The sequence below is a fragment of the Cucurbita maxima genome, unplaced genomic scaffold (genome assembly GCF_002738345.1).
Source record: "Cucurbita maxima cultivar Rimu unplaced genomic scaffold, Cmax_1.0 Cma_Scf00094, whole genome shotgun sequence".
In the NCBI taxonomy this organism is placed as follows: domain Eukaryota; kingdom Viridiplantae; phylum Streptophyta; class Magnoliopsida; order Cucurbitales; family Cucurbitaceae; genus Cucurbita; species Cucurbita maxima.
This window is the reverse complement of record NW_019272110.1, coordinates 83,985-111,481: the sequence shown is the minus strand read 5'-3', so window position 1 is coordinate 111,481 and position 27,497 is coordinate 83,985. Positions and strand designations below refer to the sequence as shown.

The window sequence follows — 27,497 nt, the reverse complement described above, 5'->3', positions numbered from 1 at the left end:
AAAAAGTATTTTTATAATATGCTCTATCTTCTAAATATTCTCTTTTAATCTTTACGTATTATGTTTTGTGAACAAAAGTAAGCCAACGCTACTACTCATCAATTCAATAAATATTATTCCATTCTCTAAGTTAGAGGAGTTAAAGTAAATAACATATTAAATGGTTGCGTTTGGATGAAATGATGGGAAGGGAAATAGAAGGAGAGATGGAAGAAGATTTTTCAAAACAAAAGCTAGAACTCGACGATTACAATGATAACGGAGATTTCAAGTCATCCTGGTGGAAAAGAAAACTAACACTACTGAATCTCGATTCATCAACTAGAAATGGCGAGAGATCGAGAGATGCAGGGAAGAACAATAGCGCAAACTTCAGATCTCTAAGTCAAATTGTCATTCATCCTCATAACTGGTACTACTTTTTTTTTTTTTTTTTTGTTATCATACATATTTTTATTCGATAAAAATGGAAATTTTAATTGTGTTTAAATCTACTCCTTTCCTGTCCAAATATCACATTTTGAGATTCAAATCGTTGCTTTAAAGTTTTTTAATACTTGTTTTGAAAATATTACGAACTTTATGATAAATTTAAATATATTACTATTTGAGGGAGTAAATGTTTTTTTTTTTAACTTTAGTTTTTTCTTGATTTTCAAATTTAAAAAACATTTTAAAAATATTCTCTAAATAACATTTATCTTTTATGTTTTTTTTTTTTTAGATTTTTATTTTTATTTTTTCTCTCTTCAAAACGTCACTTTATTTCTCGTAATTACTTAAAAGAAAATAGAAATAAAAAACATTTATCAAAAGGTTTATTTATTTATTTAAATAGTAGAAAGAAACCGTTGGAGGATTTTTGATGACAAAAATTAAGGGCTGGTGGAATCCATGCACGATGATGCACTGAAGCAATCCGTCTGAGCGACGGGATTCAGAGCAGAAACGAAATCTGAAAAGAACTGAGAAGAAAATGGGGTTTACGTTTAATGCAGGCGATACGTTCTTTGGACGCATTTCATTTTGGTATGGGCTGTGTACTCTTCCTTCTTTACGCCACTGGAATTCGGATTCTTCAGGGGTCTCCCCAAGAATCTCTTCCTCCTCGACGTTGCCGGCCAGATCGCCTTTCTCATCGATATCGCTGTTCACTTTTGTGTTGCCTATCGCGATTCGCATTCTTACCGCTTTGTCTACGACCGTAATCTCATCGCTATCAGGTCTGTCAGTCAATCTCTGTTCTCACAACACAATGTTTAATCTGTTTGTGATAGAAATACAAATTTTACAACTGCAGATATTTGAAGTCTCGATTTGTGGTTGACTTAATGGGTTGTATGCCCTGGGACGCTATCTACAAGGTATGGCTTCAATGATAAAATTTTATTGCTCCAAGTATGATGCATCTAAGCAATATTCTCAGCCCTTTTCCACCTCCCAGGAGGGGTTAGTAATTTGATTGATTTCATGTATTCATCCCTCTACCTACCGGTACCGTGTGTAGGCTTCTGGTAAGAAGGAGCTTGTGAGATATTTACTATGGATTCGGCTAAGTCGAGCCTTAAGAGTTACTGAATTCTTTGAGAAATTGGAGAAGGATATACGAATAAATTACCTCGGTACAAGAATTGCGAAGCTTTTTGTTGTGGAGCTTTATTGTACTCATACAGCTGCCTGTATTTTCTACTATCTTGCTACTACTCTACCTCCGTCAAAAGAAGGGTACACCTGGATAGGAAGCCTAAAGTTGGGGGACTATAGCTATTCAAACTTTAGAGAAATTGATCTTTGGAAGCGTTACATCACATCATTATATTTTGCTGTTGTAACTATGGCAACTGTTGGTAAGAGTCTTCTCTTTCTCATTTTTATCTTTATATTTTTTGAATTAACTATCCCATTACGTGATATGCCTTGTTTCTTTGATGTATGTTAATTTCAATTACTTCTGTTGGCATGATGTATGTTAATATGGCTTCAGTTGAACAGAGGTCGGATGGGGATAGATTGTACTTCTGTTGGCATGATGTATGTTAATATGGCTTCAGTTGAACAGAGGTCGGATGGGGATAGATTGGGTTAAGGGATGTTTTGGAATAATGGACAAATTAAACTGGTTTGCAGATACTTGATTCCACCCAAAGGGGTCAATCAAACTGATCATAGGCCTCCAATTACAAAGGTGTATGCTAGGAAGAGAGGAAGAGTTGTCTAGAGGGGTTTTGAGATGTGTTGGTATACATACCTATTGATTACAAAAGACCTTGCTACTTTATGCAACCAACCATTTGGATTCGTTCCTTCGAAGATTGGCACCTCCAACTTCTATAAATGTGAATCAAATATTGGAGCTAAAGTGTTGGCAAGTTGATTGGAACTATGACTTGAAATTCCCTTACGCACCTGGCCTCACTGGAGCTAAAGTGTTGGCAAGTTGATTGGAACTATGACTTGAAATTCCCTTACGCACCTGGCCTCACCATCCGCTCCTACTGGACTCTATTGATATAATTACAAATTTGCAAAAAGTTAGGATACCAAAATTTACAACAAGGAGCTTTACAGAGTCCCACATACTAGTGGTAGAATTACTGATGTTGTTGATAATCAAGGTAATAAAAACCACCAACAGAGTCCCACATACTAGTGGTAGAATTACTGATGTTGTTGATAATCAAGGTAATAAAAACCACCAAAACTTTAACATAACATCATTACATAAGAAATATAATTCTAATATATTTTAATAACATTTAGTAAAGAAAATTTAAAAATAATTTTAAAAAATCTTTATTTAATGGGATAATCCAATAAGTCAGCTCAAGTCCGATCCAAGCTTGACCCAAATTTTGATAGATTGTGTCCAAGTTCAAATGTTGGGTCATAGGCTTGGCTATTAAAAGTTGGGTCAGCTTGATTTATGTCTGGACTGAACTTGGACATACACTTTTTGGATTGGACTGACCAAGGTTGAGGGTGACTCTAACCAACTCTTCCTCTCTTCCTAGGTTACACCTCGTAATTGGAGGCTTATCACAAATCAAATTAAATTTGGGCTGGATTCCCCTCCTCACATTACTTTTTTCTTTTTACAAAAGCAATATTCTAAAAGGCTATTTACCTTATTTTGCCCATCGAATTACAAGTAGTAGCAAATGAAAAATAATATCCAAAAACTTGAAATAATTGTTTTTTAGAGATCGTCGATAGTAAAGAAAAAACTGAAATCTGGTAATTGAAATAGCAAAGCCAAATGCATAAATAAACAATGTCTTTTTACTTAAAAATGAATTGGTTTAACTTGAACGATTGGGGAAAGAAAAAAGATATGGAATTACTGGGTATTGTGTTCCAAGCTTTGAAGACATTCCTTAGTGCATTGGTATTAGTCTTATGTTCATATGTTGGAACATTCCGTTAGTGCATGGTGGATCTTCTTAGAAGCTGGCCTGATTTTTTCCATGGGTAATGTCTTTATTTAGCCCTTTTCTGTTTGTTAAAATTAGTCAGTTGTATTAGTATAAGCTTTGTGTTCATTTGAAACAGCCATTATCTCTTCCTTTAAATGTATTGGTTAGTCACCTCCAACTTTCATGGTAGGTTCCGAGAGCAATAGCCACATCGCTCTGTTGTTATCAAATTCTCAGATCTGCAAATGAGAGCATTACACTTTATTATTCTTCACTTTCTTATGATGGTTTTTTGTTACTTGTACTAGATTTCAAGCTTCTTTTCCTCCTAATTTCTGCTTCATGTTCGCAGGTTATGGTGACATACATGCAGTCAATGTCAGGGAAATGATTTTTATCATGATTTTTGTCTCCTTTGATATGATTCTTGGTTCTTATTTGCTTGGTAACATGGCAGCATTGATAGTAAAAGGATCAAAAACAGAAAAGTTTAGAGATAAAATGAAGGATGTTATTAAATACGTGAATAAAAATAAGCTCAATAGGAAATTAAGTAAAGACATCAAAGATCATCTTCAATTACAGTACTGCCACTCCTCTGAGTTTGGTGTTCTTCAAGATATTCCAGCTTCAATTCGTGCCAAGGTATTATAATCCTGTGTTAGTCTAAGATATAGCTGAAAATCAATACTGGAAATTTAATCATGCTCTATGCTTTATTGCATTACTTGATTCATTTACTTCCGTATTAATTTATTGAGGAATAAGGACAGTCTTTGATATATATATATATATATTGTGTATTTATTTGTATTTCCTTATTTGTAATTATCTCCTAAGTGATTGCGAGATCTAGATATCTTTTTCCTTGTATGTTTTCTTTCATTCCTATTCCGTTTTCCTGGTAATTTGTATTTAGAATAACCTTGTATCATCTTTTCAAGCAAGAAGGAATATTTTTCTTATCACTGAGATGGTATCAAAGCCTTGATGCTTTTTTTGATTGGCCTTCATTGCCGATCAAACCTTTTTAACCAGCTTTCAGTATTGTTGTTTGAGTTTTTAATGTTTTGCTTGTTCAAAATTATTGGAGTTTCAATCCAATGCGTGAGTTTCTCGCATATGGTTAGGTATTTCCTTTTGACTTGGGTTTATCTTCTTGTGCGTGGGTGTTTTATTTCTAAAGCGATACAATATGTGGTGGTATCTTTCTTGGTGCTTGTGTTGTTAAGGACAGCTTAATCTCCCTTGTGATATGATATTTTTCACTTTGGACATAAGCTCTCTAGCAAATTTGTCAAACCATGCTTGAGGGAACTGCAACAAACCATATAAGGATTTCTATAGCTTGCACCCAATCCACTAGTAGACATTGATCTTATGCCGGGTGGAATATCCATGTAGATTTCTTCTAAGTCTCTGTTTAGAAATACATTATTCGCATCCAGTTGGTGCAGTGATCAATCTAAGAATAACAAAGCAGCATCCAAACTATATTTGGTACTTGAGTGCTGTCCAAATTTGATAAAAATGCCCTGCAGTCTTGAAGGAGTTTTCCATAGGCAAGAAACTTTTGAATCGAGTGGTTTGTGCATTGTCTAACCCTTTTCCTGTGAGCTATGGGTTGATCATGGTTATCAGTTGTGGGGTTATGAGGTGTGATAACGTTCTTACTATTCTAATCATCATCGGCATGAGAACTAGTTTAAGTGATTTGAAAATTTGAAAGGGAATGGTGGTGTTTTATCTTCTCTCTATAGGGTTTCTTCTACTGTAAACATGAAGTTCAGATTGTTTTTAAGGTTTAGACGTAGGACTGAACACTCGAGGCACTGAATTGGACACGGGAAGAGTCAAAACAGAGGGTTCTGGCTCTGGACTCAAAGAAACAGGAGGAACAGACACGAGCATTGGTTCTGGAAGAATAAGGTCTCAATTCTGCCATGCATTTACTTTCTCCCCCTGAATGGTAGTTTGGGTAAAAAAAAGGTTGATATTCAAAGAATATGACCTCCATTTTATTGTAAATTTTCTTGGTGACCCGAGAGTAACATTTGTATCCTTTTTGGTCTGAGGAATAACCAGTAAAAATACATTTCAAGGACTTATGACCTAGTTTGGAATGATGATCTGGAGAAATGTCAACAAAAAATGTACAACAAAAATTTTAAGTGGCAAGTCTGTTGAAAATTTCTGAATGTGAGGATAGTCTTGTAGTAATGCTTGTCGAGGTGTTTGTATTTCAATACTCTACTTGGCATACCGTTTCTGAGATATGTGGCAGTCAATAGGGCTTCCCCCTAAGGTATATTGGTACGTTTGAAAACATTAAGCCACAATTAACTTCAAGTAGGCGCCAATTTTTCCTCTCAGATATTGTTGTGGAGTACCTGCACATGAACTAGCATAGATAATACCTTGGGAAGTGAGATATGGACCAAGATTGGAGATAAAATAATCTTTGGCATTATCTATCTGAAGCATTTGGGCTTTCTGTTAGAATTGCTTTTGAACCATAGTATGAAAGAATTGAAAACTTGAGGATGTATTGGATTTTTCCTTCAGAAGAATTGTCAAGTAGTTTTGGTGTGATCATTAAAGAACGTTACAGACCAGCGAGCCCCATTAATATTTTTTATTCTTGCTAGCCCCCAAATATTTTTTATTCTCAACTTAACCATCTCTTGTGGCAAACGTTGCAAATGGTGCTTCACTCTGGTCTTGCTGCAACTTCTCTCTTCTTGTCTTTATATTCAGCTTGGTGCTCCATCATGAACAAATTTTGGTTTTGACAACTTCCTGTGAAGCCACCTCCTTAGACATGTGGAAATGGTTTAAGGATAGTTGCTTGCCTCTCTCATGCTCACTTCTCTTGGAGCACTCCATGGGCAAATAACCCGTTCTCTTGAGTTACTTCCTTCTCTTGTGCTCACTTCTCTTGGAACACTTACACGGGAACACAACTAATTTTCTTGATTACTTCCCTCTCTCGTGTTCATTTCTTTTAGAGCACTTCCACGGGCAAACAATCAATTTTCTCAAGTTACTTCTCTCTCTTAGTCTTGATTGTCCACTCTTAACACTGTTTCTTTTCTTAAATTGGCCCTTAACTTAGCCACATTATGCATCCACATGGACTTATCAATGCTCACTTGACACTTGATTGACAGATGTTACACTGATCCCTTGGCTTCTCTGCTAGCAGCCAATAGCATTATCCTGTGATGGTAATAACTCTTTGGAAGACACCTTATTTGGTACACCATTTGAATGTCTTTTTGTCTGCCTAAGTATTATCAAGCCTTTGGCAAATGAGCTTAGTTCTTGGTTTTTTTATGGATAAGCCTCCCCTTCACGATGTCAATACATGACACTTGAAACTCAAGGAGCCTCACTTCAATCAATAACACTATTTTTGATATTGACAACACATCTGTCTTGCCAAACTGGCACTCTTGACATACTTGTGGAGTCTTTGATTAATCCTCGGGTTCATTCTCTCTCTACAGTGAAGGCCGATGCTTCTACATTGAGTGGTTTGTCAAGCATAAGACTTCATTTGTTCTCTGCTACACGAATAAGGGAAATTGTTTCTTTTAGTGACAATGTTTCTTCCTTTTTGGTGATTTTTACTCAAACTTGGTCAAAGCTGCCTAAAAGTCATAGACAGCCTACTCCAATAAATTACGGTATCTGCAGTGCACTTCATCTCGAATAGTCGATAATAATCGAGATCTTGCCATACGTTTGCTAGACATACTTAAATCATTCTCGAAAACCTATACTTCCTTTGCCTCATCTATTTTGAGGGTGAGAATTATGAGTGAAAAATGTCTTAACTTTCCACAGGTTTATTCTCAGCCAACGTCAGTTTCTTCCAACTTTCTTCTCTTCCGACTTCTACCAAAGCTTCTCTCAAATTGGGAAAGGGCTTGATTGCCATCTTCCTTTCACTTCATGATCCTTGTTTAGACCAAGCACAGAGCATGGTCCTTTTTTGTTCTGTGATGTGCTTGAATGTTGCACCATCGTCAGAGCACTTCTACCGAGTAGATTTCATAAAGATCTAATTGGAGCCAAAACCATGTGAGAACCTTGAAATCTTACTTCTACCGAGTAGATTTCATAAAGATCTAATTGGAGCCAAAACCATGTGAGAACCTTGAAATCTTGAGTAACATTCATCTCCATTTGCTTTAAATCATACAATCTTGTTTCAACCTCAAATAATTCAAACACATTATCCGCCCTTGAGTAGGTTTCTTCTATAGCCTCCCAAATGTCCTCTGCAGTTTTGTGAAGCATAAAATTTTTGCCCGCCTCCAGAATTATAAAATTGATCAACCAAGTCATAACAAGGTGATTGTTCATTTTCCATGGTCTGAATTTTGAGTCTGTTGTTTCTGGAGCCACAATTTCACCAAAATGTTCATCTTTCCCTCGGCCACAGATGAACATGAACAGACTGAATCGACTAGAGGTTGATCGAACAGTTTGGGGATCGTGACTAAGGTTGGAACTGAGATCATAGTTGGACAGTATTGATCAATTGATTGAGAAAAAAGTAAATAATGAAAAAAGATATTGCGGAAGCAATAGTCAAATCGATGTCTCAATATTTGTTGAATAAAGAGAGAAAATGGAACATGAGAGGGTAAAATCAAATAGATGAATAAGTTTCTATTGAAGTAGAAAAAAATTGGTAACATAAACTCACGTGAAAGTTCATCCTTAGAACATAATTAATATCACAAAACTTACACACACACACACACACACAAAAAAAAAAAAAAAAAAAAAAAAAAAAANGAAATGTCATATCTAACTTTTAAAAAAGAAACACATCAAATTGAAAAAACTGAATGTAATTAAAAAAAATTAAAAAAACTCATAACTCAACAGTCTTGGTGGAAGTTATCTCCTTGTTCTTCATATTTAGACATAAAGAGATGGATCAAGGCAGAAAGAAGAAAATAGTCATTTTAGCACAGAACCTGCTTTTATACCATGAAGAATTTAGAGAGGGAAATTTATTGTTCTCCTTGAATTTACTTTTCAGAATTACAACCTAATAAATATGCATCACGGCTGGAAAACAGTCCACAAACTGAGATACTAAATCCTTTAATAATAGGGAGAATGTCGTGCTGTTAAATCTCTTAAATCATGGAGAATAAAATTTAATTTTAAGAAATGAAAATAAAATAACTAAGAAATATCTTTCTAAACTTTGGCATAAAACTAACATTTTATATTCAGGGAATAACCCACCCTTTTCCCACAAGATCCTTTGTCTCAATTTCTCTAGGGCACTGGTCTATAGGAATCAAAAGGAATTTGTGACTCTTCAAAGATAAGGGGTGACATTTTTGAAGTTTTTTTTTTTTTCTGAATCTCTCTCTTTTGGCTCTAACATGGTGTAAGTTGTCTCCATATTTTTGTAGCTATAGTCTATCATCTCTCGTAACCCATTGAAAATGTTGTGTGTAAATTCCAGAGTTTTACCACCCCAATTTTTTAATTTCATTTCATCAATAAAATGTTTTTTATAAAAAGAAACAAACAAAACTCTTGATTACTCGTAATTGGTACAATTGAATGGATGTCTTTGTAGTATTTGATGCGTGTGTTTATTATTATTTGTGTGTGTTGGTTGCAGATATCCCAGAATTTGTACGAGCCATACATTAAGGAAGTCTCTCTTTTCAAAGGTTGCTCTCAGGGATTCATAAAACGAATTGTAAGTTCATTAATAATCTTTATCTCATAATGATGAACAATTTTTTTTTCTTTTCTTGGGGCTATTTTTTAGTTGTACACGTTGTCTCTAACTTTTTCTCAAGGCTATTTTGTTGTCTCCTAATCAAATTAGGAATCCACATCCTTCAATGAATGCACTATGAGTGATGAATATCGGAAGCATTACTTACTTTCTTTAATCTTCTAGTTAGCACCTTGGCAATAATCTTATAAATGGAAGAAGTCATGCTAATTGGCTGAAAATCTTTGAGGAAAGTTATAGGCTCTTTCTTCTGTACTAAACAAATGAATTCTTGTTAAGGGTTGAATTCGAATGACCATGATGATGAATAGTAAGTTGTCTAAACTCGATGCCTTGTTATTACCATGACCTTTTAAGTGCTGCCCAAATTTCAACAGTTGTCAGCTTCTATTTCTCTATAGGATAATTACCATGACCTTTTAAGTGCTGCCCAAATTTCAACAGTTGTCAGCTTCTATTTCTCTATAGGATAATAAAGACACACCCTCGGATGGGCATAATTCCAAAATCAAAATCTCTCTTCCTTGCTACCAAATATCTATGAAAAAATCTGGTATTTTCATCTTCTTTTAACCACTTCAATTTACATTTTTGTATCGTATTCCTTTCGTCCTTCAGATGAAGTTCAAAAAGTTCTCCCTTGGCATAAGAACCAGCAACAATATCTTGAGCTGAAAGAGGACCCGATTGTGGTTTATTGTCAAACAATGATATTATCGAGATCAAGGATGAATCAAATAAAACTAGTTTTGGTACTTCAGTAGGATATTGGTAGAAAAATAATGTTAGTCAGGTAATTCCGAGTTGATTTTAATGCAATCAAGTTAATTTTAGGGTTTTAATTGATACAATTATTAATTTAGGATTTTTATTGATACAACATGCGAAGTTTAAAGGTATAAGTTGATTTTTTTCTCCTGAAAAAAGATAGATTCTTCACATAATTAACAGGAAATCTCGTTCACTTTTTACCGTACAAAAATGTTTTCCAACTCATTCGGGAAGATTCTTCCTATTCTTGATAGCTTGGAGGCCATTAATGGTCAACACACCCATATACTATACGGTGTAAACTGAACAAAGCTTGACGTGTGTATGAACTTTAGGGTTTTTTGTTTTCCCTTCCCCCACTAGTCCTGGTGAAGGCTTTCTTAAAAGACAAGAGTCATTTCCTATCATCGATTTCCATAGCTCTAAATTTCTAGTATGTTGGCAACCTTGATATTTTACTCGAATTTCAATCTACCCAAGTATGCAATTAATCTGACATCTTAGCCGTTTAAACAAAAAAAGAACGACCAATAGAACCTTTCTATGAATTAAAAAGTTGTAATCATTCCTAAGGAAAGAAAGCTCATGCTTATTTCATGGTTAATTTATTATTTTCATTCTTCTCCTGTACCAGGCAACCAAAGTTCGTGAAGAGGCTTTTTTCCCTGGACAAATGATTATTGAACGTGAAAACTTAGTTGACCAACTCTATGTTGTATGTCATGGTGAATTGGTACGAATTCCAGTCTTTCAGTTTCAATCTCTTTGTGCATTTTTTAATTAGTGCCTAATCTTCCAAGAGCTTTCACAGTTATTTATTTAAACAAAAATAGCTTTTTATATTGCTTTATAACTTCTAGGTGGTAATTTGTTGGTCACTAGTCACTTGAGCTCTGATTTAGTGGCGTTTATTTATGTCAGGAGAATATTTCAGCGAAGTATTTATCCTTTGTTAAATAGCCTACAATTTCTATCAACTTAAAATTTATAAATATATCTTTTATCATGCTCTTGTTGCTGAAAACACATGCTTGTTAACTTCGGTTGTTAGATCTATGCCAACAATGCAATCATAAAGTACCATTGTATAGGAAAAAAATGCTCAAATAGATGTGAGATAAAAAATCCTTGTATTGCCTAATATTTGTTGCATGCAAAAGTAGAGATTTCATTAGTTGAATATTAGTATATTTGCTTGTCATGATTGCTTCTTTTGTGAAACAACCTATCTTTCGTACAAATTAATTGGAATCAATCTAGGAAAGGCTCTATTTCCAAAGACTGTCTGATTTATGTTTGTTCTCGTATATCTATTTATTGTTTTAGACTTATTCACAGGAGGAAGTTGAAAACTGGGATACTGAAGATGAAGAGTTAATTAGGGGTCTTGGAACATATAGCTCATTTGGTGAAATTTCTTTCCTTTGCAATTCTCCTCATCCCTACCATGTTCGGGTTCGTGAGTTTTCCAAGATCTTGCAACTCGATAAACTGTCATTTAAAGAAACCTTGGAATTACACTTTTTAGATGGACAGATCATCTTAGACAATGCCCTTGAGGTTGGTAAACTTGCCTTTTTGGTATTTGTCACTCTTCTACTCAATTTATATCCACTATTTTGGTTACAAAAGCTGAAACACAATTTTATTATGTATGAAAAATGTGGTTGCAATTGAAGTTAGATTTCCTCTTAAAAGAAAAGAAACTAGTATATTTTTTACAGTGAAAGTAGATGTGACATATAATTTAGATCCATATTTACAATTACGTTTATCAAGAATTTATTTATTAAAATTTTGGCAGGTCATATACAACATGTTTTACAATATCTAATATAACCAATACTTTTGTAGGTATCAAAATTTTTTTCGACAATGTAATATATTAATTATCTATTTAGCTTAATGGTTAATAATTAAGTAACGTATTTTTTAAATGATACAAATTTTAAAAAAATAGAAATGAAATAAAATTAAATAATTTCTCAATCCAACTCACATCTTACTAAGCCAACAATGAAGCTTCCTACTAAAAGAAATTAGGAAAATAATAATAATAAAAGAGGAATTGAAAGCCTAGCTCACATCCTCAACCCACTTGAATCATTTTTTCCCTTAATCACCCAACTCTCGTTCCTATCTTCAAGATGCCTTTTTTTCCCCTTTTTTGGCAATGGTGCTAACCTTTCCCCTTTTGTGTCCACACTGCAGTGTTTCTCCCTCCCTCTTTAACTCCTATTACCTAAATGCCTCACTCCTGTTGAGGTCACTTTCTTCGTTTGTCTCTTGTTGTGTGGCCAAGGTTCTTCTTGGATGCTATTCATTAGAGTTATGTCCTTGTTGCCTACACTTAAAACATTTCCCAAGAGATGACTGGTTATAAGGGTTAGAAATTTTCCTAGAATTTGTACCTTACAAATCTTTGTTTGAGGTGTTTTCTTGCTTGCGTGCTCATCCATTTTGCCCTGTTGGTTGAATGTGGAAGAGCTTACTTGATGGAATGTTTTGTGGGCTTGATTGTACTTCTCCATGAGCTTGTTGTTGCTTATCCCAATTAGTCCTCCTTTGATATGTTCTGATGGGCTTCACTTTATCTTGTTCCTCAATTTTAGTGGCCAATGCAATCGAATCTGCAAGTTAGGAAAGGGGATGTAGGCATACAACTTCTTTGATGTCATCTTGCAGACCATTAAAAATCTTGAGATTTTTTGTTCTTTTGTTTCCAATAAGGTATAATCAATTATAGAACGTCCTTATTGCTTGCATTGTGGTTATTTGTTGTTCTAGGATTTGTCGATAATTGATAGGGAGAAACCACTTCTTCATCAAACAGAGCATCTTAGGCCATTGCTTGATTGTTGTTTTTATAGCACCATCTATTGTTTTGCAATTGATCCCACCATGTCGAGGCCCCACCTTGAGATTGAAGCCTACCAATTTAACATTCTTGTTGTTGAATGTGTTGGCATATTTGAAGAAACCCTCCATGTTTTTTACCCAATTTAGGAACATCGTTTTGTTTCCTTCTTGGTAATCTTTCCTTACGATCTTGGTATTCAAAGTTGTAGTTTCTGTCCTCCCCTGATTATTCAAATTCTTCAATGTTAAAACTTCAAAGTGGGGAGGCTTCCACTTCGATAGAGGCCATATTGTACTCGAGCAGATCCAAGAAATGGCTCTTGGCATTCGCTCTAATACCACTTGATGTATTAAGTTCAGCAATTTTATTAAGAATGGAATAAGTTGTCTCAAAGTACAAGCATAGACAAATATATACATTAGAGGAAGTCCAACAAACTAACAAATCTCCAAACAAACTGAGGTCGTAAAGACAACTTCAAGAACTAATTAAATAGCCTGGTTCGTTTAAAATAAATAAAACATAGAGAAAGGGAGGTATATCCCTACATCATGATTACTCTCTTGTTACCCAAGGATTTGGTTCATCCTTTATCGCTTTACTCGTCTGTTGTCAGCCCAATGTTCAAGGATTTCAACAACTCACAAATATTTTTAATGCGTGATTTAGTCTAAAAGACTTTAGTGATATTAAGTATTTCCTCAATCTTGAACTTGCAAGGCCTTCTCGGGATCTTTGTATTTGACAACGGCATTACACTTTGGAACATTTAGAAAAATCTAGTCTCCTTGGATATAAGCCAATCCCTGCTCCTCTTGATCAAACTTTTAAGTTACATGCTTCAGGATCTAACTGCTAAGTGATCTTATGGTCTATTGAAGGTTAGTTACGTTGGTCGTCCTTTATATCTCAGCCTCTCATGACATGATAGTACCTGTGTTGTCAACAAATTGAATCAATTCGTGGAAAACCCTTGCCAATCTCGTCTTGAAGCTGCACATTAATTGCTACAGTACTTTAAATGTGCACCTAGACAAGACCTCTACTTTCTAGCTTCTTTAAAATTTCAATTAAATTTTTTACAATAACGATTGGGCTTCTTTCTTAGATATTCAGAAATATTCTACAGTTTTCTACTTTTTTTGGGAGATGCTCTGGTCATGGAAATCCAGGAAGCAATCCACCGATTTACAAGTTAGTTTTGTTCCTCCTCTTTTGTTTGGTGATAACCAGGCTGCAGTATACAGAAACAATTTCAACTGTTAGTTTTGTTCCTCCTCTTTTGTTTGGTGATAACCAGGCTGCAGTATACAGAAACAATTTCAACTTTCCATGAGAGAACCAAACACATAGAATTGGATAGCCACTTCATCCGTGACAAAGTAGTTTCTCGTTTTATAAAGTCAGCCCATTCGATCAGCCTAGCAGACATCTTCACAAAAGCTCTTCTAACCCCCAATATATTTTCTATACTTTTCGAGATAGAAATTCTTGATTTTTAAGCCAGCTTGAGGGGGTAGTATTGGGTTTTAACTAACTTGGTTATTTCTTTCGATAGAGGAATAAGACAATGAAGCATGCTATCTTCCTTAAACTTCTATATTCCCATTCTCTTTATCATCCTTATTTGATCATTACTCTTTCAATGATGTTGGTTTTAATTGGAATGCTTAAGCAGTTTTATTTAGCCTAATTCAAATCTTTCCATTGGAGTTCTTTATTATCCTTTTTTGATCATTACGTTTCCTGTGATGTTTGGTTTAATCTCAAGTGAAATCTTTGCATTAGAGTTCTTTATCATCCGTACTTGATCACTGTTCTTTCAATGATCTTTGTTTTGATTGGGATGCTTTTATATCCCCTCGTTAGATTCAGCATTTTAATTTTTGCTTTTCTTTCCTTCCCTTTTGGGAGATCGTAACTTGGTACATTTTCTGTTTCTTTTCCTTACTTCTTTTAAAGGTTCCATACCTTGTTCTAAAAATTTAATTATTATTAAAATAATATTTATTCAAAGGAGGTTACTAATGTTCATGCTTGGTTGAATCAAAGTCCAGCTTGGTCAGTAATTTTTCCCATCTATTTTTGGAATTTAAAAGTTAGTTGTTTAAGCTATTAAACTTTTAATTCTATGCCACAATTATAATCTCTTCTTTGACGTGAACTTGAGTTAGCCATTAAGGTCAACTGTGCTGCTCATGATGGGGATCTAAATCAACTCAAACGGTTGATTAAAGCAGGAGCAGATCCCAATAAAACAGATTATGATGGAAGATCGCCTCTGGTATGGTTTCTTCTAGCCGAGTTATCTCTATCTTCTTTTATTACGTTCTAATTAATATGGTTGAGAATAAAATTTTTTAGAGTAGAATTTATGTAGTATTACCATTATATATATTTTCCTTATTTGAATCTCTGCATGATTATATATCTTGCTTGACAATAATTTTTTGCGAACTAGCCATAGGCATTTTTGTTTGTTTGCTTTTGCTAGATTTTTCTTATCAGCAACTAATCAGGGATATATAATTACTTTTAACTCATCTCCATCATGGTATCATTGAGATCATCCTTGGAATCCCAGCTTGTTTTGTCTGCTCATGTGAAAGCACACGACATATTTAGAACTTCCAGATCTTACCAGAAGAGTGTACTCTTCTGAGTTGTCTCTACAAAATATGCTGCAATATCTTATCAGAAGTCATCAAGTTTTAGCATATACGAATGGAAAAACTCCATAGTCAAGATTGTTAGCGACTTGTTTCATTTTAGTTGTAAGCAAATTTGAAAAAGAAAAGTTCTTAAAAACACTTGGACAACCTTGAAAAGGTTCGAGGCCCATTTGTCGATGGAAGAATGAGAATGGTGTCGTCCACCAAAAAGGGATGGTGAATGTTTAATAAGCCACTTGCCAATTTAAAACCATCGATGAAATTTTTGCTTGTGGTCAGTTTTAGAGGCTGCCAAATAAACTGATTTGACTGACTTGTAGTCGATGAAATTTTTGCTTGTGGTCAGTTTTAGAGGGCCGCCAAATAAACTCATTTGACTGACTTGTAGGAATAGTGGAGCCAAATTGATATCTCAAATTGAATTGAATTATGTAACGCTCCTAATTTTCTTAATTTTCTTAACCTAATTAGTGACGTCATCTATGCATGTACACGTTATAATGTGAAAATTCATATTAAATAACCTTGAAATAAAGTCAGGGTCTTACAAATACGAAATTTAACATAACAGAAAAACATTTAACAACTAAGACCAGAAATTTAAATGCAAACGTTCATTTCTAAAATAAAACTCAAACAAACATCTACTACCCTATTATGCCCACATTTCATCTTCCATGGTCTTTACATCATCCACCGTCATCCGTGCATGGGAGCCTTGCCTTTACCTGAAAAATTATGGTAGCACGTGGCTTGAGTATTTTTTAAAATACTCAGTAATTCACCCCATTATTGGGGTTAGATATGCAATACACATGCAAACATGAGTGGGACCTATCTTTCTTAAACTTTACATAGCCTTAGACTCTTTTCAAATCCAGGCAGGGTTGGATGTATGGTACTTCCCCATACATGGACCACGTATGCGCACATGGGCCCACTAGCAAGCTCGTATACGTACCCCTGGGCCTGGCTTGGTCGGGCACAACGTATTACATGTCACTGGACACCACATAAAAGAAAAGGCTCGCATGATATCATGGCAAACATAAATATCGAATGTTCGAGCCCATACTATCATAACATAAAGGGGAAGTATCTCGATGCGTATGACGTACAAACATGCATGAGGTCCCATGAATTACGTTACATGACAAAATACTTAATACCTTTCATTTCCTTTATACATTTAATATCATAACTCATTTATGCAACATATATGCATGGCTACATTTCGCAATCCATTGCATGTAAGACTTACATATCATTCATAGCATTTCAATTCATTTCATGGTAGCAGTATAATGGATTACATGCATATGTGGTAAACATTTCATAACAATTCAAGAATACATAAACATTGCATAACATAGAGGTTTCACATACAATATGGTGCATGCAAGGGCCACAGGGCATGCACCATCATACATCATACATTAAGTTAACACCAACCATAAGGTCACTTGCCTGGTTGGCCTTGACCGAAGTTACTCACGATAAGATAATCGCCTCAATACTACAACTCCAACGTCTAACTATTTGTTATAAGATTCCACATAACATGCTTAGGGTCTATTCACAACTATTCAAGCTAAACATCATGTTTAATTACCAAAGTAAGCCCCTAAACTATTCTGATTTGATAAATAAGAGTCATACTGACCTCAAATGGCTTATACAATGTCAAAAATGGCTTTAGAATAGTTGAAAACATTAGGATCGGTATATTATACATATACCAAGCCGCCAAGCCAAGACTCCAAGCCAACAAGCCAAGCCGAGCCGCGGAAAAGACGGAGCCGAGCCGACGAAGCTGAGGATGCTGAACCGATGTTACGTACGCGTGCGGGTCGAGTCACATTTGCGCGCGCACATGCGAGTTGAAGGCGCCCGTTTCTTTTGGGCGCGGATCGTGTACCCGCTGGACTTGGGCCGAAACAGAAGTCGTGAGTTGGACAGTGGGTTGTTTTACGCTGAGCTATTCGGTTGGTCTGAGACAGATTGGATTTGGGCCGTGAGCTTTTTGGGCAAATTGGTGAGGGTCGAGACGAATCTGGGTTGATGTGGACCTAGATTTGAATGTATCTTCTTCCTCACCCAAAAGCAGCGCAACCCTAGTTTGTTTACCCCTTTCTGATTTCAACGAGACACGCAACGATTTCGATGTCGATTCTTTTCGCTTCTGTTGCAATTCTTCCTCTAGAGACTTCTGCAGCAACTCCATACAATATTACGACTCGAAACCCCCAAATATCAACACTGATTTCATGGATCTTTGCAAAGCAAACTCACTCGATTTCCCTTTCAAAATACTCTCGGGTTTTCTCTCTCAGACGCAGTTGTTACATTCAGAGGAAAATCAATTGTATAGATGCGGAAGAGTTTGAGAAAAAAGAGGTTTAAAGGGTCTATCAAGCGTTCCAAACATGGTAATAATTGTCTCGCTGGAAATTGCGCATTTTCTGGCTTGATTAAATGCTGCATTTAATTATTATTATTTTATTTTTGGAATCTGAATCGTTTCCGAATGGAAATGGGAGAATATTACCATGGATTTCATAGTAGGACTACCAAGAATGTTGAAGGGTTACACGGTCATATGTGTGATGGACAGATTGACTAAGTCAGTGCATTTCCTTCCCGGTAAAGCCACTTACACAATGGACAATTGGGCACAATTGTACATGAAGAAAATTATCAGATTGCATGGAGTTTCTGTGTCAATTGTATCAAAATGAGACCCATGTTTACTTCAGCGTTTTGGCGCGGACTCCAGAAAGCATTGAGTACTCGCCTGGATTTCATTACAATATTTCACCCATAGACGGACGAACAGATAGAACTTTTGAACGAAATTCTAGAAGATATGTTATGTGTTTGTGTATTTGACTTCGCTGGAAGTTGGGATTTGAAATTGATCTCATAGAATTTGCCTATAATAATAGCTATCAGGCAATAATTGACCTAACACTGTATGAGGCGTTATATGAAAAACGGTGCAGGACACCATTGTGTTAGGATGAGGTAGGGGAATGTGAATTGGTGGGTCCCGAATTCGTCCAAGTCACAAATGAGGCAGTGCAAAAGATCAGAGAAAGAATGCGTACTGCTCAGAGCAGACATAAAGTTATGCAGACTCAAGATGAAGGAATCTAGAGTTTGAAGTGGGCGACATGGTGTTCTTGAAGGTGACCCCAATGAAAGGTGTCAGAGAAAGAATGTGTACTGCTCAGAGTAGACAGAAAAGTTATGCAGAGTCAAGACGAATGAATCTAGAGTTTGAAGTGGGCGACATGATGTTCTTGAAGGTGGCCTGAATGAAAGGTGTCCTAAGGTTTGGACACAAAGGTAAACTGAGTCCACGCTTTATAGGACCTTTTGAAATTTTGGAGCGGATTGGACCCGTTGCGTATAGATTAGCCTTACCACTAACTCTCTCAGCCAACAAAACGTGTTTTATGTATCTGTACTTTGTAAGTATATGGCTAATCCCACACATGTGATGGATTATGAGGCTTTTGATGTAGCAGAGGACTTAAGCTATGAGGAAAAACCGTTGAGGATCTTGGCTCACAAAATTAAAACTCTACGTGGGAACGAGAGGATGAGATGAGAGAGAAGTATCTAGAGTTGCTTCTGGGTACAAACACTTTCAAGGACGACCATCTTTTTTAAGGGTAAAGGGGGATAATGTAACGATTCATATTCTAAAAATAAAATAATAATAATTAAGTACAACATTTAATCTCGCTGGAAAATGCACGATTTTTTATGAGACAATTATTACCATGTTTGAAACACCCCATAGACCCTTTAAACCTCACTTTTCTCGAACTCTTCAGCATCTACCCAATTGATTTTCCTCTAAATGTAACAACTGCATCTAAGAGAGAAAAACTGAGAGTATTTTGAAAGGGAAATCGAGTGAGTTTGCTTCACGAAGATTCGTGAAATCGGTGTTGATATATGGGGGTTTCGAGTTGTAAGATTGTATGGAGTTGCCGCACAAGTCTTCGGAGGAAGAACTGCGGCAGAAGCAAAGAGAATCGACATCGGAATTGTTCCATGTCTTGTTGGAATCAGAAAGGGGTAAACGAACTAGGGTTGCATTGCTTTCGGGTGAGGAAAAAGATACATTCAGGTCTGGGTCCACATTCACGTGAACCCGGATGTGTCTTGGTCCTCACCAATTTGCCCAGAATGCTCACGACCCAAATCTAATCTGTCTCGGACCAACCCAGCAGCTTAGCGTAAAATGGCTCACTGTCTAGCTCACGACTTTTGTTTTGTCCCAAGTCCAGTGGATACACGCTTAGCGTAAAATGGCTCACTGTCTAGCTCACGACTTTTGTTTTGTCCCAAGTCCAGTGGATACACGATTCGCGCCCAGAAGAAACGCATGCCTTTGGCTCGCACATGCGCGCAGACGCGACTCGGCTCGCTCACGTACGTAACGTCGACTCGGCATTCTCGGCTTCATCGGCTCGACTCCATCCTTTCCTGGCTCGCTCACGTACGTAACGTCGACTCGGCATTCTCGGCTTCATCGGCTCGACTCCATCCTTTCCTCGGCTTGACGGCTCAATATATATATAATATACCAATTCCTAGGTTTTCAACCCCTTTGACACCAATTTTTTTACCTTTTTTAAGCCATTTGAGGTCAGTATGACTCTTATTAAACAAATCAGATTAGTTTAGGGGCCTACTTTGGTAATTAAACATGATGTTTAGCTTGAATAAACCCTAAGCATGTTATGTGGAATCTTATAAGGAATAGTTAGGTGTTGGAGTTGTAGTATCGAGGCGATTATCTTATCGTGAGTAACTTTGATCAAGGCCAACCAGGTAAGTGACCTTACTGTTGGTGTTAGCTTAATGAATGATGGTGCATTCCCTGTGGCCCTTACATGCACCATATTGTATGTGAAATCTCTATGTTATGCAATGTTTATGTATTCTTGAATTGTTATGAAATGTTTACCACGTATGCATGTAATCCATTACACTGTTACGCATGCCCTGTGGCCCTTACATGCACCATATTGTATGTGAAATCTCTATGTTATGCAACGTTTATTTATTCTTGAATTATTATGAAATGTTTACCACGTCTGCATGTAATCCATTACACTGTTACGCATGCCCTGTGGCCCTTACATGCACCATATTGTATGTGAAATCTCTATGTTATGCAACGTTTATGTATTCTTGAATTGTTATGAAATGTTTACCACGTATGCATGTAATCCATTAGACTGTTACGCATGCCCTGTGACCCTTACATGCACCATATTTATGTGAAATCTCTATGTTATTCAACGTTTATTTATTCTTGAATTGTTATGAAATGTTTACCACGTATGCATGTAATCCATTACACTGTTATGCATGCCCTGTGGCCCTTACATGCACCATATTGTATGTGAAATCTCTATGTTATGCAACGTTTATTTATTCTTGAATTGTTATGAAATGTTTACCACGTATGCATGTAATCCATTACACTGTTACGCATGTCCTGTGGCCCTTACATATTGTATGTGAAATCTCTATGTTATGTAACGTTTATGTATCTTGAATTGTTATGAAATGTTTACCACGTATGCTTGTAATCTATTACACTGTTAAACGTTTATGTATCTTGAATTGTTATGAAATGTTTACCACGTATGCTTGTAATCTATTACACTGTTACGCATGCCCTGTGGCCCTTACATGCACCATATTGTATGTGAAATCTCTATGTTATGCAACATTTATGTATTCTTGAATTGGCCCTTACATGCACCATATTGTATGTGAAATCTCTATGTTATGCAACATTTATGTATTCTTGAATTGTTATGAAATGTTTACCACGTCGGCATGTAATCCATTACACTGTTACGCATGCCCTGTGGCCCTTACATGCACCATATTGTATGTGAAATCTCTAGGTTATGCAACATTTATGTATTCTTGAATTGTTAGGAAATGTTTACCACGTATGCATGTAATCCATTATACTGTTACCATGAAATGCTATGGATGATATGTACTCTTACATGTAATGGATTGAGAAATATTGCCATGTATAAATGAGTTATAGTATGAAATGTATAAAGGAAATGAACGGTATTAAATATTATGTCATGTAACGTAATTCATACAACCTCATGCATGTTTGTATGTTATTTGCATCGGGATACTTCCCCTTTATATTTTTCAGAGTTATGTTAAATTTCGTATTTTGAACTATTTCTGTAAGACCATGACTTTATTTCAAGGTTATTTAATATAAATATCAGCATTATGACTTATGCATGCATGGGTGACGTCACTAATTAGGTTAAGAAAGTTAGGAATGGATTAATTCCCGAGAGAAAATTTGTTTTGTAAATTAAGATGAATTAAAACAAAAGGAAATAAAAGCAAGAAAAAAAAATTCAATCCTACCGAAGTTTCCGATTCATGGTATAGTCTCATCCAATTGTAGTTTTGATCTTGGATTTACAAAAATAACCCAGTTCAATTGAAAAAAAAAAGTAACCAAACACTTTATCTACTTATTCGAAAAAAAAAGTCTTGACAAGTTTAATTCCCCTAATTCAATTGATTCTAACAAGCATCACAATCCCTTCTTAATCTTATTAACCCAGCACAATATCTTTCATTATTAACTCAATAACAACACTAACCAGGGAGGATACACAAACAAATTTGAATATGTGAGATGCTTACCCCTAATTAATTTTGTTTCTTTTATTCTAGAGTCTATCATGCAAGTAATATCGTTTTGAAAAAACCATAAAGCATACACAAGCCAACTATTATTGGTAGTGCATTGAGACGCTATTAATGAAATTTTTTTTGCGCGCATGTTTTAAGCGTTGAGAGTGGTTTACTGCAACGCTGAGCATGGTGTATGAAATTTTTTTTGCGCGCATGTTTTAAGCGTTGAGAGTGGTTTACTGCAACGCTGAGCATGGTGTAAGTAACATGATGAGCTTGTCCATCACCATGGCCTTTAGACTGAATGTCATTGCCACACCCCTTGTAGATTTATGCACCATCTGAAAAGAAAAAGAAAAGTAACATGGGTGAATAAAAATATATTTAGGAAGTAACCCCACTTAAAGGCTGAAACTATGCCCATAGTACTGAATACACATGCAAAGTCCTGACAATAAATATACACCAATGTGTCTGTATATAATGGCCTTAATTGAAAAATACGAAAACATTGTGTCTAAAGGACACTTTACCTATTCCTAAATGGTACAAACTGTGGTGCATGTGTGGGACGGGACAACCTGGTAAGAAGAAACAAACTAGAGGTTAGTTGGCAACAGTCTAGGTGCATGTGTGGGACGGGACAACCTGGTAAGAAGAAACAAACTAGAGGTTAGTTGGCAACAGTCTAGTCGTGTTGGGCCTATTCCAACCCAGAACTTCATAAAATCATTCTTGATCACCAACTATTATATTTATGGAGCCATTCATGTAAGACCATGCACCACTAAAGGTTAGTTGGCAACCGTCTTGCAGATTCTTCTAGCAACTGTACCTTATAAAAACATATATGGAAACATATATAACATGTAACGAAAGGTAATGTCTTACAAACTAGGATTTAGATACATTTATCTAAGGCTTTTAAACATGCTAGAACCCCTACTATCCGCTATTCGTTCATTGTGTAATCAGACCCCTCTCCACATCATATGCTTGGCAGCACCACTAACTATCCGCTATTCGTTCATTGTGTAATCAGACCCCTCTCCACATCATATGCTTGGCAGCACCACTAAGCAAACCACATATTTAAAAAAACATACTATACCTTAAACAGATCATCACGCTAAATTACATACAATCAACCATGCATGCATTATAAAAATCCAAATGTTCTTAAACAGATCATCACGCTAAATTACATACAATCAACCATGCATGCATTATAAAAATCCAAATGTTCTTACCCAAAGGTCCAAGTAACAGATCCAATCAAGCTACCCAAAATCACTCAAAAGGTTCCTCATCTTGAAAGAGTTTGAATCCTTGCTGGTTTCTCTTCAACTCACCACCAATGTTGTTCAAGTGTCCAAATGTTGTGCAGTTCCTATAATGAGACCCAAAAATTCGCAAGTTATGCTTAAAATACCAACAAACTCACATGAATCTAACAAAAACAAGAAAACTCACCTAAACTGGAACTTCCAACCAATCAACAGTGAAAAACTGTCAGAACGAGTAAGAAGCAAAAACTCACCTAAACTGGAACTTCCAACCAATCAACAGTGAAAAACTGTCAGAACGAGTAAGAAGCAAAAATGAGAGGACAATGGTGCAGGCGAAAATGCATCTGAGAGTGGATGATCCTTCGCTTGGCCTAAACCAGCCAAACACGAAAGAGATCGGGCAAGCAAGAGAGAGTTGAGCCAGGGAGTTGTGCTGCCAAGTTGGGAATGAAACTGAACCGACTCCTAGGATTATGTACGACTTAAATAAGCTTTTGTTTTCTTTTTTCGTTTTCTTTTCCATGAACACTATATTGGTCCCTCCTTATGAAGTTTCGTCTTTGAAAGTTCTCAATCCTTAAAAAAGCTCTCAATATTTGCCTCTCATTTTGTCCTCTCACTCCCAACTCGTTTCTTCGAACTGGTGGCTCTACCAAATGACTTTGACTAGGGCTATCAATCGGTTAAGTAGAACCTTCTGATCTCTTGCAAGAATCTGTATGGACCTCTTTGACTAGGGCTATCAATCGGTTAAGTAGAACCTTCTGATCTCTTGCAAGAATCTGTATGGACCTTTTCACATGACTCAAACTCTCATCCGAGCAATGTGCTTCTTAATCAATTACATGCGATGAGTTTGCCATATACTTATGCAATATGGAAACATGGAATACATCATGGACTATAGCAAGAGGTAATGACATTTGCCATATACTTATGCAATATGGAAACATGGAATACATCATGGACTATAGCAAGAGGTAATGACAAAGCTAAATGATAACCCACAAGGCCGATCCATTCCAAGATATCAAGCAACCTAACAAATCATGAGCTTAGCTTCCACTTCTTTCCAAACCTCAACGCTCCTTTCATTGGAGCTACCTTTAGGAACACATGCCCACCAACTGCAAGATTCAAATCCCTTTGCCTTTTGTCTGTGTAACTCTTTTGCCTACCTGTGCAATTCACATCCTAGCTCTAATCCTTTGGATTGATTCATTCTTGAGGTCAAACTTAAGTTCCAACAACTTGGGTTCTCGTCCTAATAAATAGAGGACTTTCACCTTCTTCCATAAGGAGCTTCTAAAGGTGTCATACCCCAATCGTTGCTTGATAACTATTGTAGTAGTAAAACTCCATCATGTGCATACAAATATCCCAACTACCTACAAATTCAATGCACAAGCTCGTAACATGTCTTTGCAAGTCCAATTCAATCGCTCTCTCTAGCCATTGGTTTAGGGATGAAAGGTGGTGATAAAGTTCACCTGTGTACCCATCCCCTTCTATAGACTCCTCCAAGAATTGAACGTAAAGCGAGTATTTCTATTTAACACATTTGAAATTGGCACCCCATGTCGCCTAACCATCTCTTCCATATACAACTATGCCCACTTTGTACAGAGTAAGTAGGTCTTCTAGGAAGAAAATATGCTTACTTGGTGATTCGGTCAATAATGACCCAAATTCCTGGGAAGCCTTTTAACATTCCTAGGCAACTTTGTAATGAAGTTCATAGATATCTCTTCTCATCTACTGCAACACTAAGCTTGTTGATTTTTGTCTCGAAGTTTTTACTTGTTGACAAACCTGTCATTTATTGGCATGGTTTTCTATGTCCCTCCCTATTGACATGGTTTTCTAAGTCCATATGTAACAAACTTGCTCGGTAATTAGGATTAATGAGTGAGTTGTCTTCCTGCTCAAGCCATCTGCTACCACATTTGCCTTGACTTACATGATACAATATGGTGTTGAGTAAGGATCATAATCCGTAGTCAATTCCAATCATTTGTGCTGCCTCATGTTTAGCTCGGCCTGAAAAGTCTTTCAGGCTCTTGTGGTTCATCAAGATTTGAACATTTTCCTTTATAAACCGTGTCTCCAAATCTTCAAAGCAAATACTACATTTGCTAACTTCAAGTCATGAGTAATTGTGCTCATAATCCTTTATCTAGCGGGAAGCTTGGGTGATGACTAAATCAACTAAATCAATGTCTACCGTTTTTTTTTTTTTTTCCACTCCCTTCATTTATAACAAATTACTGTGACAACTGCTTAACTAGTTACTCGTATACACTTAAAATCCTACTAATATTCCTAACTCTACTAGTACAATTCCTATCATGTTCCTTAATTGTTATTTATCCAATTATAGTGCTCATAATACACGAGTTCTTTTTTCAGCATTTTGCTGCATCGAAAGGATATGAAGCTATTGTTTGTTTTCTTATTGAACAAGGAGCAAAAGTTAATGTTCCAGGTGAGCTTTTGAACTACTATACTAACCGTTTCTTTTTTGTCTCCCTTATGTGTCCATTTGTTGTTTCATCTGTGTGTTACCTGCATTTTTTTTTTATAGCAATTGTCATATATAACCCCCCCCCCTTTTATATGAAGTATGTTCCAAATTTTTGTAATTTGAAAGAAGTAACGAATCTAACCCTTTTTAGCCGCACATCCATTTTAACTTCAAAATAAATACAAGGTTTTTTGTAAGGTAAAAGAAAATATTAAGGGCTGGTCCGTTCATTAAGCCCGATCTCCTTTCTTTGTTCATGACTATATATTTCACTGGTAGCCCCATGTCATTTTGTGTGGTGCATGCAGATAAGTTTAGGAACATGCCTTTACTTGAAGCCATTCAGAATGGACATGAGCAAGTAGCTTCTTTACTTGCCAAAGCTGGAGCAACCATTGTTGCTAATGATGCTGGTGGACTTCTTTGTTCTACTGTCGCAAGAAGGGGTTTGGGTTTTCTGAAAGGACTTCTGGCTAATGGCATTGATCCAAATGCTAGAAACTATGATCAACGGACTCCACTTCACATAGCTGTCTCAGAAGGTTTGTATCCTTTTGCAGAGGTACTTTTAAATGCTGGAGCCAGTGTTTTTGCAACGGACAGGTATGATATGATCTATTTACGTTGATTCTAAGCTATGACTGTGATTTAGCTACTACTATTCAGAGATGCCCTGACAAAGTTATTAGACAAGTATTTCTTTCATTGATGTCCACCTTCATAATCTTTGACAATGACACTTTCTCTTTGAGATCTTCTGGGAGTTAACTCACCTAAGAATTCTTATTTCGATGATCACTTGGATTAAAATGGCATTATTCATCAAAGCTCACATATAATGCATTTGTTCATTTGCATTTTCATTTTTTATTTTGATTTTTCATCATCTTAGACTATATGGGATAATGTGTAGATGGGGAAATACTCCGCTTGATGAAGCTCGTACCAGAGGAAATAAGAATTTGATCAGGCTACTTGAAGTTGCAAGAATTTTTCAGTTATCTGAAAACAACTCTGATATATCCGAAGAGATTCAAGGTACTAATTGATCATTTGTAAGTATAAAATGTATGCGTTAAAATCACTTAAATCTTTACTTATCCCAAGACAAATATTTTGGTGATAATGTTTTACCTTTTTTTTGTTTGGTTGTTCATGCTCCTTTTATTTTATTATATTTTCACTTTGTACGACAATTGATCATTTTATCTTTCTCGTGGAAAACAAGAGCATACTTTGGTCAATTTGTTCTTGTTAAGAGAGACACTTTTCTTTTCCTTTAGCGTCATCCTAACATATTCTCTTAGGCGGAAATAAACCTTAAAAAACTTTATCATAAAATATTATCATGGACTTACATGTGAGAAAACATCTTTAAAATAAAACGTAACAAAATGCTAAATAAAACCAATAAAAACATTAAAATAAAAATATCATATACTAACCTAAGGTCTAAAAAACAAAATACCACT

The 27,497-nt window shown here is 35.9% G+C and overlaps 1 protein-coding gene across 1 annotated transcript; it reads left to right on the top strand.

Annotated features, from left to right (window-relative positions):
• Positions 1-137: 137 nt before the first annotated feature.
• LOC111472947 (potassium channel SKOR-like) lies at positions 138-27,192 on the top strand. The gene is made up of 13 exons (XM_023118539.1): positions 138-412; positions 999-1,223; positions 1,301-1,364; positions 1,508-1,847; positions 3,766-4,058; positions 9,073-9,153; positions 10,601-10,699; positions 11,305-11,526; positions 12,579-12,617; positions 14,985-15,110; positions 25,911-25,986; positions 26,334-26,628; positions 26,939-27,192. The coding sequence occupies exons 1-13, from the start codon at positions 180-182 to the stop codon at positions 27,072-27,074; spliced, it is 2,229 nt and encodes a 742-aa protein (XP_022974307.1). The 5' UTR covers positions 138-179; the 3' UTR covers positions 27,075-27,192.
• The last annotated feature ends 305 nt before the right edge of the window (positions 27,193-27,497 follow it).

Excerpts from the sequence above, each read along its gene's own strand:
- LOC111472947 (XM_023118539.1), top strand. The coding sequence starts at position 180 with ATGATGGGAAGGGAAATAGAAGGAGAGATGGAAGAAGATTTTTCAAAA. Across the intron at positions 1,224-1,300 it reads CGTAATCTCATCGCTATCAG|ATATTTGAAGTCTCGATTTG; the intron begins GTCTGTCAGTCA and ends TTACAACTGCAG. Across the intron at positions 26,629-26,938 it reads AGTGTTTTTGCAACGGACAG|ATGGGGAAATACTCCGCTTG; the intron begins GTATGATATGAT and ends GATAATGTGTAG.